The sequence below is a fragment of the Hyperolius riggenbachi genome, chromosome 6 (assembly GCF_040937935.1).
Source record: "Hyperolius riggenbachi isolate aHypRig1 chromosome 6, aHypRig1.pri, whole genome shotgun sequence".
NCBI classification, from domain to species: Eukaryota; Metazoa; Chordata; class Amphibia; order Anura; family Hyperoliidae; genus Hyperolius; species Hyperolius riggenbachi.
The window spans coordinates 238,828,466-238,842,388 of NC_090651.1; the positions used below are offsets into that span (position 1 = coordinate 238,828,466).

Here is a 13,923-nt window from a genome sequence, read left to right on the forward strand (position 1 = left end):
ATCTGACCAGAGCACTTTCTTCCACATGGTTGCTGTGTCCCCCACATGGCTTGTGGCAAACTGCAAACGGGACTTCTTATGCTTTCTGTTAACAATACCTTTCTTCGTGCCACTCTTCCATAAAGGCCAACTTTGTACGGTGCATGACTAATAGTTGTCCTATGGACAGAGTCTCCCACCTGAGCTGTAGATCTCTGCAGCTCGTCCAGAGTCAAAATGGGCCTCTTGACTGCATTTCTGAACAGCGCTCGTTCGGCCTGTGAGTTTAGGTGGATGGCCTTGTCTTGGTAGGTTTACAGTTGTGCCATACTCCTTCCATTTCTGAATGATAGCTTGAACAGTGCTCCATGGGATGTTCAAGGCTTTGGAAATCTTTTTGTAGCCTAAGCCTGCTTTAAATTTCTCAATAACTTGATCCCTGACCTGTCTTGGACCTGTCTTGTGTGTTCTTTGGACTTCACGGTGTTGTTGCTCCCAATATTCTCTTAGACATCCTCTGAGGCCCTCACAGAGCAGCTGTATTTGTACTGACATTAGATTACACACAGGTGCACTCTATTTAGTCATTAGCACTCATCAGGCAATGTCTATAGGCAACTGACTGCACTCAGATCAAAGGGGGCCGAATAATTATGCACACACCACTTTGCAGCTATTTATTTGTAAAAAATGTTTGGAATCACGGATGATTTTCGTTCCGCTTCTCATGTGTACACCACTTTGTGTTGCTCTTTCATGAGGAATTCCAATAAAATTGATTCATGTTTGTGGCAGTAATATGACAAAATGTGGAAAACTTCAAGGGGGCCGAATACTTTTTATCAGTGGCTGGAAGGTGTAATGGTTAAGGGCTCTGCCTCTGACATGGGAGACCAGGGTTCGAATCTTTGCTCTGCCTGTTCAGTAAGCCAGCACCTATTCAGTAGGAGACCTTAGGCAAGTCTCCCTAACACTGCTACTGCCTATAGAGCGCGCCCTAGTGGCTGCAGCTCTGGCGCTTTGAGTCCGCCAGGAGAAAAGCGCAATATAAATGTTAAATGTCTTGTCTCGTCTATATATATATATATATATATATATATATATATATATATATATATATATACAGCTAAATACAGAAAGGATTTGTCCATAACAGAGCATTTCTGTTTTTAGTTAAATGTATCAAAAAAATCTAAGGAATTATTGTCACTGGTTGGTACAGATTCATGATAATTCCACACACGATAAAGTCACACTTTACATAATTTAAAATGTAGCTCAGATTTCCACAGGAAGTTTACAAGACTCTGAATAAAGCAGTGTTGGAGACATCCTGACTCTGTTTGGTATTACTTGCGAGAATACAGATCACTATTCCGAGTATTATGAAATCTGGTTTGCATGAGGGTTACACATCCAGATGTCATTAAGCTTTGTTTCCCCAGCGCTCCAGTGCACAGACATTGCATGGCAATATTACAAGTCAGGCAAAAATGGCACGGGAAAGTCAGACGCACGCAATGCCTCCACAGGCCGTAATAGGAATTATGGCTATACCAGCGCTCAGGCAGTAACTTTGGTGCCATCAAGAGACAGAGTCTAAATTACCATCAAAACGGCATAATTTGGCTTGGAGGGGGAATAGTAATTAGCGCTACAGGGACTTTTGCAGGAGGAGGGTGAGCCATTTTTCTGCTTCACCCTGCCCCCAGATTTCACGTCGCCTTAATTGCATGTTCACCACTATTACCCTTACTACCGGAACAGTGCACCACGAGTTACACTATTAGTGTGACAGGCGGTACTTGGCTAGTATGACCGTTACTATGGTAATGCACATTACTAATGAGCGTTACTGTTAGTAGCGTGCATTACCTTAGCAATGGTCACACTAGTCGAGTATTGGGAGTCGCCCTAATTGTCATGAACAATACGGAAAGTCGTGTGTAATCGCCAACGATTTTCGTGAGGTCCAGCACCATTACTGTCACTCTCATTTTTAAACGGACCAGAAGTTCATCTTTTTTTTCCCTCTCTTCTGAATGAAAGCAAATCCATCGCCCACACTGAATGAAAGCAGACCCTCACCCACATCACAAGTAGCTCTTCACACATAAGTGAGAGCAAATGGCCATTCTTAGTGACAAGAGATTGTCTTTAAAGGCAGTTAAAAAATTTCCATCTCAAAACTTCCCTCCAAAATTTAAACAGACAATAGACAAATTTTATGTATTAATAATTGAAGATGTGGTTATCGCAGACAAATGACAAATATATTTTCTGGTTCCTAAAAGTCAGCCTAATAACTAATACGAGTTATAGCCTTCCAGCTGCCAGGGGGACTGAACTACTTATCACTAGCAGACCACACATGCTATTCTAACGGTATTTGGTGTCATCGGATCACACATCGGCCTCAGGTTACGAATCTGCCCTTGGATTCGCTGTGCGCCAATCCAGACAGAAATGGCGCAGGTTATGGGTAAATTGTGTCATTTTAGGCTTGTACAGAAATCCTGCCTCTCATGCTCCAGAGGAGGTAAACACACCTACTTTCCAGGTAAAGCCAGTCCAAAACTCAGATCCTATAAAAGTTGGGGCAGGAACAACCCCTGCCAGTTCTCCAAATTTCCAAACGGTCCATGCATGTGTTCCAGGTGGACCGATCGCATGCTTTGTTTCAAGGCTTTTTTTTTTTTATATCAATGCCTGCATTTGAACTGGACTTTGTTTTATTCAATATCCCTACAAGGACTGCTAAGCTAAGTAAACTTTCACAATTTTTCCCTTTTATTTTAAGCTTTATGTGTATATTTTAATTGGTGTGTGAAAATGTGTGTAATGCATTCTTGTTATTAAAACGTTTAAAAATTGTTTTACGGTTATGACCTGTTCCTGAACATACACAATCGTACTTACTCCTCCGAAAACGTTACCTTGTGTTCTAGAGTATCTTGCATTTACAACCCGTATGCTTGAATAGGGCACAGATACACAGATCTGGCACCGATCCCTGCATACAGCTAAGGGTTAACTTACAGTGTTCGCAGTGTGCTAATATACTTACAGTCGTGTGCTGACTCACGTTGTGGGAAGCATTTGGATTGTATGTGTGTGGTGAATCCATTGGAGTCAGAACCCTCCTCTCGGCTAGTCGGTTCATAGATTGTGAATCCACATATGAGCATCTATGCGCAAAGTGACAGCAAGACCGAGTTTCTGAATCTGAGCGATTGACCCAATCAAGGATCGGCTCTTGCGGTCCTTGACACTAATTATCACTGATCAAAATGATTTTACTATTCCACAATGCAGATCTGTCAATACTATCCACTGAAATTAATTGTTGTGTTTAATTGTATACAACCTAATAAAAGGAAGAGAGACTAGCTAGCTGACCTGCTTAGGCCTCGTTTCCATCTATGCGCTTCTGTCCGCTTCTCAGCAACATGTTTCAATCTGTAACATTGATGTACTGAAAAAAAGCGGACAGAAGCGCACTAAGGCCTCGTTCACATCTCCCTGACGCAGATGGCCGTGCGATCCGAACACAGCACATCCGATCGTACGCCATCTGTGCCGCTGCGCTGCTGATCCCATCCATTGACAGTGATGGGATTGATCTGCGCTTCCAGGTAAAATGCAGGCAGCATGTGAGAAAACGCGGAGAAGCCGCCGCGTGTACTGGCGGCAGGGCAGCTGATTCCGCGTCCAGTGCGGCGGTTTACGCGCAACGCATGTCTGGGTCGGCTGGGATCTCTGGTACACCTAGATGGAGAGCTACGCACGCGCGAGCCAGAAGTCAGGACCTTTATGCCAGCAGGAGATGTGTCAGCTGATCAGGATGATCAGCTGATTCATGCTGGACTCCTGATTGGCTGAGTGGCTCGGGTGTGGCGGCAGAGTCCTGCAACTATATATACAGCTTGTTTGTCAGTTGCTGGTTGTCTGCTGTTGCGAACACTACGTGGAAGCACTCAGACCTTAGTCAGATCCAACGGTGTGTTTGAACCAGGAGGACCTGGGAATTCACACTGAGCCAGTTAACTTGTATTATTGCTCTGTTATATGTTAGACTAGTTCCAGGGTGTAGAGACCACGGACGTCACACCCAGACTAGGGAACTTGCGTTATCATTCTGTTATACATCAGACTAGTTCCAGGGTGTAGAGACCACGGACCTCACACCCAGACTAGGGAACTTGCGTTATTATTCTGTTATACATCAGACTAGTTCCAGGGTGTAGAGACCACGGACCTCACACCCAGACTAGGGAACTTGTGTTATCATTCTGTTATACATCAGACTAGTTCCAGGGTGTAGAGACCACGGACCTCACACCCAGACTAGGGAACTTGTGTTATCATTCTGTTATACATCAGACTAGTTCCAGGGTGTAGAGACCACGGACCTCACACCCAGACTAGGGAACTTGTGTTATCATTCTGTTATACATCAGACTAGTTCCAGGGTGTAGAGACCACGGACCTCACACCCAGACTAGGGAACTTGTGTTATCATTCTCTTATACATCAGACTAGTTCCAGGGTGTAGAGACCACGGACCTCACACCCAGACTAGGGAACTTGTGTTATCATTCTGTTATACATCAGACTAGTTCCAGGGTGTGGAGACCACGGACCTCACACCCAGACTAGGGAACTTGTGTTATCATACTGTTATACATCAGACTAGTTCCAGGGTGTAGAGACCACGGACCTCACACCCAGACTAGGGAACTTGTGTTATCATTCTGTTATACATCAGACTAGTTCCAGGGTGTAGAGACCACGGACCTCACACCCAGATTAGGGAACTTGTTATACATCAGACTAGTTCCAGGGTGTAGAGACCACGGACCTCGCACCCAGACTAGCCATTGTTTGATATCTGTTATGACTTATTGCTTTCCTGACTATTCCTCTGATCACTGATTCGGTACCTTGCATATCTGATATTCCGTTGCCAAACCCTGCTTGCCTTGGATACCGAATCAGCTTTCTGTCTTTGTACTTTGTCTGTCCGTGTGTTGTCGACCTGGCTTGCCCGACCTCTAGAGCTATCTCTCCCCTTAAGAGATAATCTCCAGATCTGTCAGTGACATCCACCTTCTGGTGTCGCTCACCCTCTGATCCTTCCTACCTCCAGCCTGACTCCACCCCTTGGAGAGTCTCAGGCTGCTGGAAGGTTCCTGTACTCTCTAAAGTAGTATTGCCTATACTGCCTAATATCACCTGCTCATCAGGTGTGTTTCTCAAAGTATTACTGTTACACCAAACACTCTTATATACATAGGTGTCCAGAGGTTAGCAATATATCTGTATTATCGGTGATTCTGCAGATCATCAATAATCGGCTATATATCTGTATTCTTGGTGATACTGCAGATCACCAATAATCAGATTCTCTCTGCGTGCTGACACCGATCGTTACACAGCAGTACACAAGCGCTTCCTAGCGCATCGTACTGCTGCTCAGTCTATGCCCTTCTGCCGTTCCGGCGGTACGCATGGTGTCAGCATTGCACAGCAGCGCTTACAAGCGTACCAGATGTGAACAAGGCCTTAGTAGAAATAGAAAGGTTTGAGTGACACTATGTTGTTGTATATCCTGTTGTATTATAATGCAATACAGTATTCATTTCAAGGTATACCATCAGTCAAATATCACTGTTATAGAATGGTTCAGACCGTACTATGCTCGATTTTTTATAGCAATGTTTTAAAGGCTGGTTCCTTTACTGAGTTAACAATCATACAAAAAGGCAAAAACTGCTTTGGTGTTTGACAAGGGTAGATATTAGCGTGTGATGTCTGTGTATGGCAATATTACCGCAAGTTTGTGCATGAAGCCCATTACCTCATGTATTTCCAGTTGCAGAATCATTTTCATTCAGATATCCACTGAATGAAGTTCTTACTTCACCATTTTAGTCCATGGGTTGTTTTCACCTTATGGACGACAAGAATTTTCACATTTCAGCGCTTCTCCCTTTCATTCCCCAATAACTTTATCACTACTTATCACAATGAAATGATATACGGTATACCTTGTTTTTTTCCACCACAAATTAGGCTTTATTTGGGTGGTACATTGTGCTAAGAACTATTTTATTCTAAATGCATTTTAATGGGAATAATAAAAAAATTGAAAAAAAAAATTGTTGCTCAGTTTTCGGCCATTATAGTTTTAAATTAAAACATTCTACAGTGGATAAAAGCCACACATTTTATTTGCCCATTAGTCCCGATTATTACGACGTTTAAATTATATCCCTAGTACAGTGTAAGATGACAATATTTTATTTGGAAATAAAAGTGCATCCTTTCAGTTTTACATCTATCGCTATTTACAAGCGCATAATACATAATAATTTTAATACATATTAAAAAATGTCACTCCCTAATGTATGTAAGTGTAATTTTACTTTTATTTGGCCTCGCGCATTATTTTCTATTAACGCACTGTAAGTACACAAATAGGAAGCAATGCGTTACTTAAGAAGTGACGCAGGCATCTCGTTGATGCTGGCGATCGCAGGGACCTGAGGGTAGATGAATGAATAGGAACATAATTCTCATTCATTAATCTAATAATTGGCAGCGGAATCGAGTGAGCAGGAGGGGGCGCTGTGGCACCATTTGAGAATGATCACTGTTTTTGAACAAAAACAGTGATCATTCTCGCTGGACAAGAACAGATTGACTTCCACCCGCACAATCCCTCTAACTGCACGGACGAGAGTCTCGCATCCCTGTGGTTGTAGCTGCAGCAGCCGCGGACGTGAGAGTCACACCCATGCAGCAGCAATGGTTAGAGAGGAATTTTGCTGAATATAACTTAATGGATGAAAGTGTTTGTTTTTTATATTATTCCTTTACAATTTAGTCAGTATTTGCCCATTATAAAATCTTAAATTTATCAGTTATGCTGGAATCTTTACTACTGACAAAGTGAATCACTGTGGGTTTTTTTTTTTTAACCCTCTGTGTAATGAGCAAGAACATCAGTTGATCTCCCAAAATACTCTGGGGCAGAAGGTTGCATGACATCATAGCCTAAGCTAAACATCACCGGGAGGGTGCTGTTACATAACAATATGCAGCAATGTAGTTATAACACATTTTTATGCTAAAACCAGGATTATTTACCATTTCTAGACTTTTGCTACGCATATCTACGCCCCTGTATACTTCACTTGCGGATCAAGGGCGTAAATATGCATATTGTTTACATACTGCCGCCGTTCGAGATACTTGCACCATTTCCGTTCGCCTTGCCATCACAATCCCCTCCTTCCATGATCAGGGTATGGGAAACAGCTGTTACCAATCCCGATCACCCTGCCTGTGATGAATCAGAGCCTGTGGCAGTGATGCAGCCTCTCTTTAAAAAAAAACCCAGATGTAAACACTTGTGCCTGTGTTCTATTAATAGAACATGAAATTGTGGAGCACCTACTTGTGGGCAAAAAAGTAAAAATACACCCAAATACACCATTATATACTTTTACATAGAAAAATTAAATACATTTTTATTATTTTTAAATCCCTCACCCCTGCCCCACAGTTACCAAAATAAAACCTTTGTTAAAAACACAACATAATAAAAAAATAATTGCTCTACTTACATAATAGATGTATTGTAGTGTCCACGTTTTGATTCCTGTGATTTCTTTATTGTTAAATTAGATGACTCCCGTTGCTGGCAGGGGCCATCTTGTGTGCTCTGGCTGGATCCTTCCTATCCCCCCCCCCCCCCGCATCCCCCTCCTTCCTGCACTGTTTCTGTGCACAGCAGGGAGGAATAAATGCAGCAACAACAGACTCGCCTAATAATGGATCCAAGCGCTGCCGTTCCCATGTATTCTCTGCACTACCACTGGAGGCAGTGCAGTGTCTGGAACCATTATTCAGGGACTCTGTGTGCGCCGCCTTTATCCTTCCCCGATGTTCAGTGCGGGGAAAAGAGAATCCGGCGGCGGTGGGCGGCAGAACGGCTGGGGGGGGGGGGGGGGCGCAGACATGCTACTGGAGGAGGGGGGCAGAGGACAGTGACAGTATATAGCCTCTGGCCCCCCTCCCTGCGCTCTTACAGCGGCAGAGAAGTGAGTGACAGAGGCATCAGCCAATCAGGCTGATTCAGCATGCCTGTCACTTCTCTTCTGCGGCAGTGCGTATGCTCTTAGAGCCTGGGGGCATGAGGAGAGAAACTGCACATGGAAAAAAAAGTAAGGATGATTTTAAACTTTTCAATTGCCTGATTAGCATCCTTTCTACTAATATATCAGCCTGCAATGTAGAACTAATTGTGTATTTTATGCCTAACAGTTACTCTTTAAGATGTGTGTCATTTGGGTATATTACTGTTAATTTTGCAAATAAAGTAATTAGTAATATAGTATTAAAATCACTAAACAGAAAAAATACACCTTTATTTTCAGATAAAATATTATCGCCATACATCATACTAGGGTCACCACCATTTCAACGTTGTAATAACCGGGACAAATAGGCAAATAAAACATGTGGGTTTTATATATTGAAGCACATTTTATTTAAAACTATAATGGCTGAAAACTGAGAAATAATATTTTTTTTTCCTTATTTTTTCTTGTTATTCCCTTTAAAATGCAAATTAAATAAAATTTAAATTTAGATTAAATATTAGAAAAACGTACCACCCAAAGAAAGCCTAATTTGTGGCAACCCCCCCCCCCCCCCAATGTATAGATAAATTCAGTGTGATAAGTAACAATAAACTTATTGGTGAATTAATGGGAGGAGCACTGAAATGTGAAAATTGTTTTGGTTTTTAAGGGAAAAAACCTGTGATTCTGAAGTGGTTAAAGTAAAAAATAAGTAGCCTGAATGAGTAATTACAGCTCCTCCTTTAACTCAGAATAAAGTTACAATAGAAAATACCAGCACTGATGTAGTGCTAACTAGTTCAACAGTAGGCTATAACTCTTATAGTGCATTTTCTATAGCAGGTGGAGCCCACATGGTGAGATTTTCTATTTTAACGGATAGTGGCCCTTATTCAATTAATGTTTTCTTCTAGGAGATAATTTTTAATCTTATAAAAAATAACTTTTCAGCAATTGAGACTGTACTAAAAAGTAGGTAAAAACAAAATCTACTTGGGAAAACTCATGAAAAAAGTTAATAGGATATGGGCAAGTCTGTCCTCAGTATTTAGTGTATCAGACAATCTGTACTAGGCTTTGTTCACACTATACGGGCTGCTGTGCGCATTTTGGCAGTGCGTATGGGGTGCGATGAGCAAGCACATCAGAAGTGCATAGACTGCACTGTCTGATGTTCAGAATACATGCGGTGCTCAGCAGTACGCTGCACTATCGAACTGCTGCATGCATTTTTCGGCAAAGCACATCACTGACCCATTCACTGTAGTGAATGGGGTCAGCAGCGCAACACACAGATCACAGATGTGATTGCGCGCATTGCATTCCGATCGCACGGCCATCTGCATTTAGTAGTGTGAACAGGGCCTTAGCAAGTGAGCCTTAGCAAGTATGTCCCCATAGCATTACAATATTGATGGGTATTGTCAAGTCAGATGTTCAGAACCCTGGATAGTGCTATAAGCAGGGATGGAGACTTGATGGGCTGGTTCAGAAGAGCGCCTAAACCAGCAACGACAGCGAGCAGAAAAGTATTTAGCAACCTTCGGCAGTGCTTCCTGTCATTCAGTCGTTGCGCCTGCTGGACAGAAAGTACGTAGCTGGTTTTCCGTAATTTCCAACTTTCTACATAGATTGTTGCGGTGCTATTGACTGCAATGTAATCACGTGCCAAGCGGTACCTCCTGGACAGCTCGGCAACACACTGCAGCGTCTGTGTAGTCTGAAGCATTGCGTCACACTGCGGGTACTGTGGCCAGTCTCATAGAGACTAATGACTACTGCATCGAGAGCGTTGGGAGAGCGGCGAGGGAGAGTGATGCAACACTCAAGTGTGAAAGGTGCATGATGAAATGCCCTATAAATAATCTTTTCCCCATGTCACCGTCACTTACAGTAGGTGTAAAAATCTGACAAGTTCATCTGTTTACCGTAGCTTGCTGAATACACCCCATTGTGTTAGCCAGCGTATGGAATGAATAAGTTTCAAACGTTCTACCTGCTGGATATGTACCATGTACCGTATGAGATTTGTTTCACAATGAACAGGACCAGGAGATATTGAATTTTGAGATATTGTGTTTGTGTCTCTCCAGTGGTATGGCTCACGGATCTGGTACATGTAGCAGCTCACGAGATTGGACATGCTCTGGGACTGATGCACTCTCTGAACAAGAATGCACTCATGCATATTAATGCCACACTGACTGGGAAGAAGACCATCTCCCAAGATGACATATGGGGCATCTACAGCCTTTACGGTGAGTGGAAATAGTTACTTATGTAATTTAAAATGGTTAAGAACAAGAAGATATGCTTCACAGGAAAACAAAACATCTGGTTGAATTTGATGGATGGATGTCTTTTTTCAACAAAGTAACCATATTACTATGTAGTAGTATTATAGTCAAATTGCTCCAATGTCTGATCTGTGGATTGCCTGTTGATGCTACTTGGGAGCGGACAGTCTTTTCATGATGAATGTAAAATATTCCTTGTCTTGTTGCAGGCTGCAGGGACAAATATCAGGCGTGTGCTAGTTGGGCTGACAAAGGCTACTGCGAGTCCAGAAGGAAACCTATGAAGAAGTATTGTCCATATAGCTGTGACTTTTGCTATGGTAAGTACTTTTATTTGGTGAAATGGCCAAAGGGTCAATGTGGTTGTTGTCAGTAAATGCGCAATGCATACTAGAAGCCCAGTGTAGAGCTGTTGTGTTAAACTGCAAATATTAATAGTTTGTAGATTTAGGATACATTGCTTTGTGTTGGGCGAACACCTGGATGTTCGGGTTCGGGCCGAACAGGCCGAACATGGGCCAGATGTTCGGCATGTTCGGCCCGAACCCCGAACTCAATGGAAGTCAATGGTACCCCCGAACATGCCCATTTTGGGGGCCCTATGGGGTCGCAGGCATAAGAGGGGAGCATGCCCCGATCGCGGGGGGGTCGGAAATTCCCCCCACCCCCTCCGCTAGGGCTCCCCCCTCTGCCCGCTTCCCCATAAAAAAAGTTTGAGGCAAGTTAAATAGTACTTGGTGGCTGGCCTGGCACTGGCAGTGGAGTGAGGAGGAGGAGGAGTCCGAGTAGCAGAGTGACGCGTTGAGGCCGGGCAGCGGGCGGTTCAGCGGTAGTACCCTTATGGTACTTCCGCCCTTTCTCTGACCTCACGTCCTCTACGTGATGACGCATACGAGGGTACGCGTGACGCGTACCCTCGTATACAGAGGACGTGAGGTCAGAGAAAGGGCGGAAGTACCACAAGGGTACTACCGCTGAACCGCCCGCTGCCTGGCCTCAACGCGTCACTCTGCTACTTGGACTCCTCCTCCTCCTCACTCCACTGCCAGTGCCAGCCATTAAGTACTATTTAACTTGCCTTAAACTTTTGTATGGGAAAGCGGGCAGAGGGGGGAGCGCTAGCGGAGGGGGTGGGGGGAATTTCCGACCCCCCCCCCGCGATCGGGGCATGCTCCCCCCTTATGCCTGCGACCCCATAGGGGGGCCGTATTGCGGCATGTTCGGGCGAACAGGGCCCTGTTCGGCCGAACAGGGGCCCTGTTCGGCGGCCATTCAGTAGTTCGGGACGAACCCGAACTTAAAAGGCCGAACACCATCAGGTGTTCGGCCGAACTCGAACATCACCCGAACAGGGTGATGTTCTGCAGAACCCGAACAGTGGCGAACACTGTTCGCCCAACACTAATGGACAGTATACAAAGTTACATATTGCAATATTTGTATATAAAGACTTTATACACTATATAAATCTATCTGCAATCTATTGGTCTGCTTCAAATCAGATCAGAGGCTGTATTGTGGTGTACTAAACAATTGTCCACGAACAAAACACAGATCAGTATTATCGTAAGAGAACAGAGGCGCCAGCAGGATAAAAGGTAATACAAATTTTAAAATTTGCTGGGAGGCAGTGGTGGACTTATCTCCATAAAGCAGTCCCAAAATACTGTCTGAATTAAACAAATACATTTATTATTGGTACCCCAAAAGATGCTTCTTTTAGGGTACCAATAATAAATTTATTTGTTTAATTCAGACAGTATTTTGAGTCTGCTTTCTGGAGGTAAGTCCACCACTGCCTCCCAGCAAATTTTTATTACCTTTTATCCTGCTGGCGCCTCTGTTCTCTTACGATAATACTGTGTCCACCCCTGGTGGAGGGGTGACCTACCCCTACTTTCCTGATCTACAGAGAGCGACATCTTAATCCTGAGTGAGGACAGGTCTAATCTCCTCACCTGCATCTACAGTGGTTGCCTAAGAGGTAACCCATGTTTGTGAGTATATTCATCTCACACTTACATTTATCCACGGTTTCCAATACATACTACACTATATTGGGCTCTTGGTGTCTCCTATTTAAAACACAGATCAGGAAGTACTGATTGTCTATCGCCTAGAGCCCTAGATTTGAAAATGTGAGGCTGCTTTAAGTGATGTTAGCAGCTTTGATACTTGGGAATTTGCTTAAAGGGGCACTAAGGCGAAAAATTATAAAATTTAAAATATGTGCAAACATATACAAATAAGAAGTACATTTTTTTTCCAAAGTAAAATGAGCCATAAATTACTTTTCTCCTATGTTGCCGTTTACTGTAAGTAACAGTAGGTAGTTACTTACAGTAGGTAGAAGAAATCTGACAGAAGTGACAGGTTTTTAACTAGTCCATCTCTTCATAGGGGATTCTCAGCAAGGCTTTTATTCTTTATAAAGATATTCCCTAAAAAGGATTTATACAATGATGCTGGCCAGCTTCCCAGCTCGTTACAGTTTTTTGCCAGTCAGACATAGCAACTTGCATTCACTAAGTGCTTTTGAAAATAAATAAATCCCTGAGAATCCCCTATGAAGAGATGGACTAGTTCAAAACCTGTCACATCTGTCAAATTTCTACTACCTACTGTAAGTGACAGCAACATAGGAGACAAGTAATTTATGGCTCATTTTACTCTGGAAAAAAACGTACTTTTTATTTGAATATGTTTGCACATATTTCAATTTTACAATTTTTTCGTCATAGTGCCCCTTTAAACTGAAATCAGAACCACAAATGACTAATAATAATTTTAATTTGCTCAATACAGAATTTCCATTTCCTACCCGAATGCCCACACCAATACCACCCAGAACCAAAGTGCGACTGGTGCCAGAAGGCAGAAATATGACATTCCGCTGTGGAAAGAAAGTTATCCACAAAAAAGGCAAAGTTTAGTAAGTATATTACCCATTAATGTACCTAGTTAGTTAATAGTAAGATGAATTTCATCACTGTAGCCTCCACTCCTGTAATGCACACGCATATTTACCTTTCACACTCATATTACCTTTTTGCACTTCAAGGTTCACTGATAATATTAAAAATAAATTTAATAAAAAACTTATTAAAATGTGAGTGTGTTTTGCGAATGTGCGAAAATTTGTTTGCCTGTGCAAAAATTGTTTTGATGGAAGCTAATTGGGAATCTCACTTCTGCTAAAAATTCAGCAGCATAAATCCATGCATTGCATGCCAATTCTCTTTCACTTTCATTAATTTAAAGGGGCACTATGGCGAAACCTAGGCTACTGGGGTAACCCTGGTAGAATGTACCCAATATAAGGAAGCACCAGATACTAAGCAGTTTTTTATGTCTGCTTGAAAGATTAGAGAGCATATGCAGAGATCCTGTTCATCACATTTCAAACTATGCGCCATACCCTCCGCCGACTTAGGCTGTGCTGTGTAGCAGACTGCTACTAGCAGTATTTCTCACTGCTGACGCTGTATGGGAGATGC

The 13,923-nt window shown here is 42.9% G+C and overlaps 1 protein-coding gene across 1 annotated transcript in view; it reads left to right on the top strand.

Moving 5' to 3' along the window:
* MMP23B (matrix metallopeptidase 23B) overlaps positions 1–13,923 on the top strand; it is an 80,150-nt gene that overhangs the window by 64,252 nt on the left and 1,975 nt on the right. Inside the window, exons 5-7 of the mRNA XM_068242757.1 lie at positions 10,223–10,387; positions 10,636–10,746; positions 13,232–13,358. Of these exons, the coding sequence (XP_068098858.1) occupies positions 10,223–10,387; positions 10,636–10,746; positions 13,232–13,358 (403 nt within the window). The remainder of the gene's footprint in view (positions 1–10,222; positions 10,388–10,635; positions 10,747–13,231; positions 13,359–13,923) is intronic.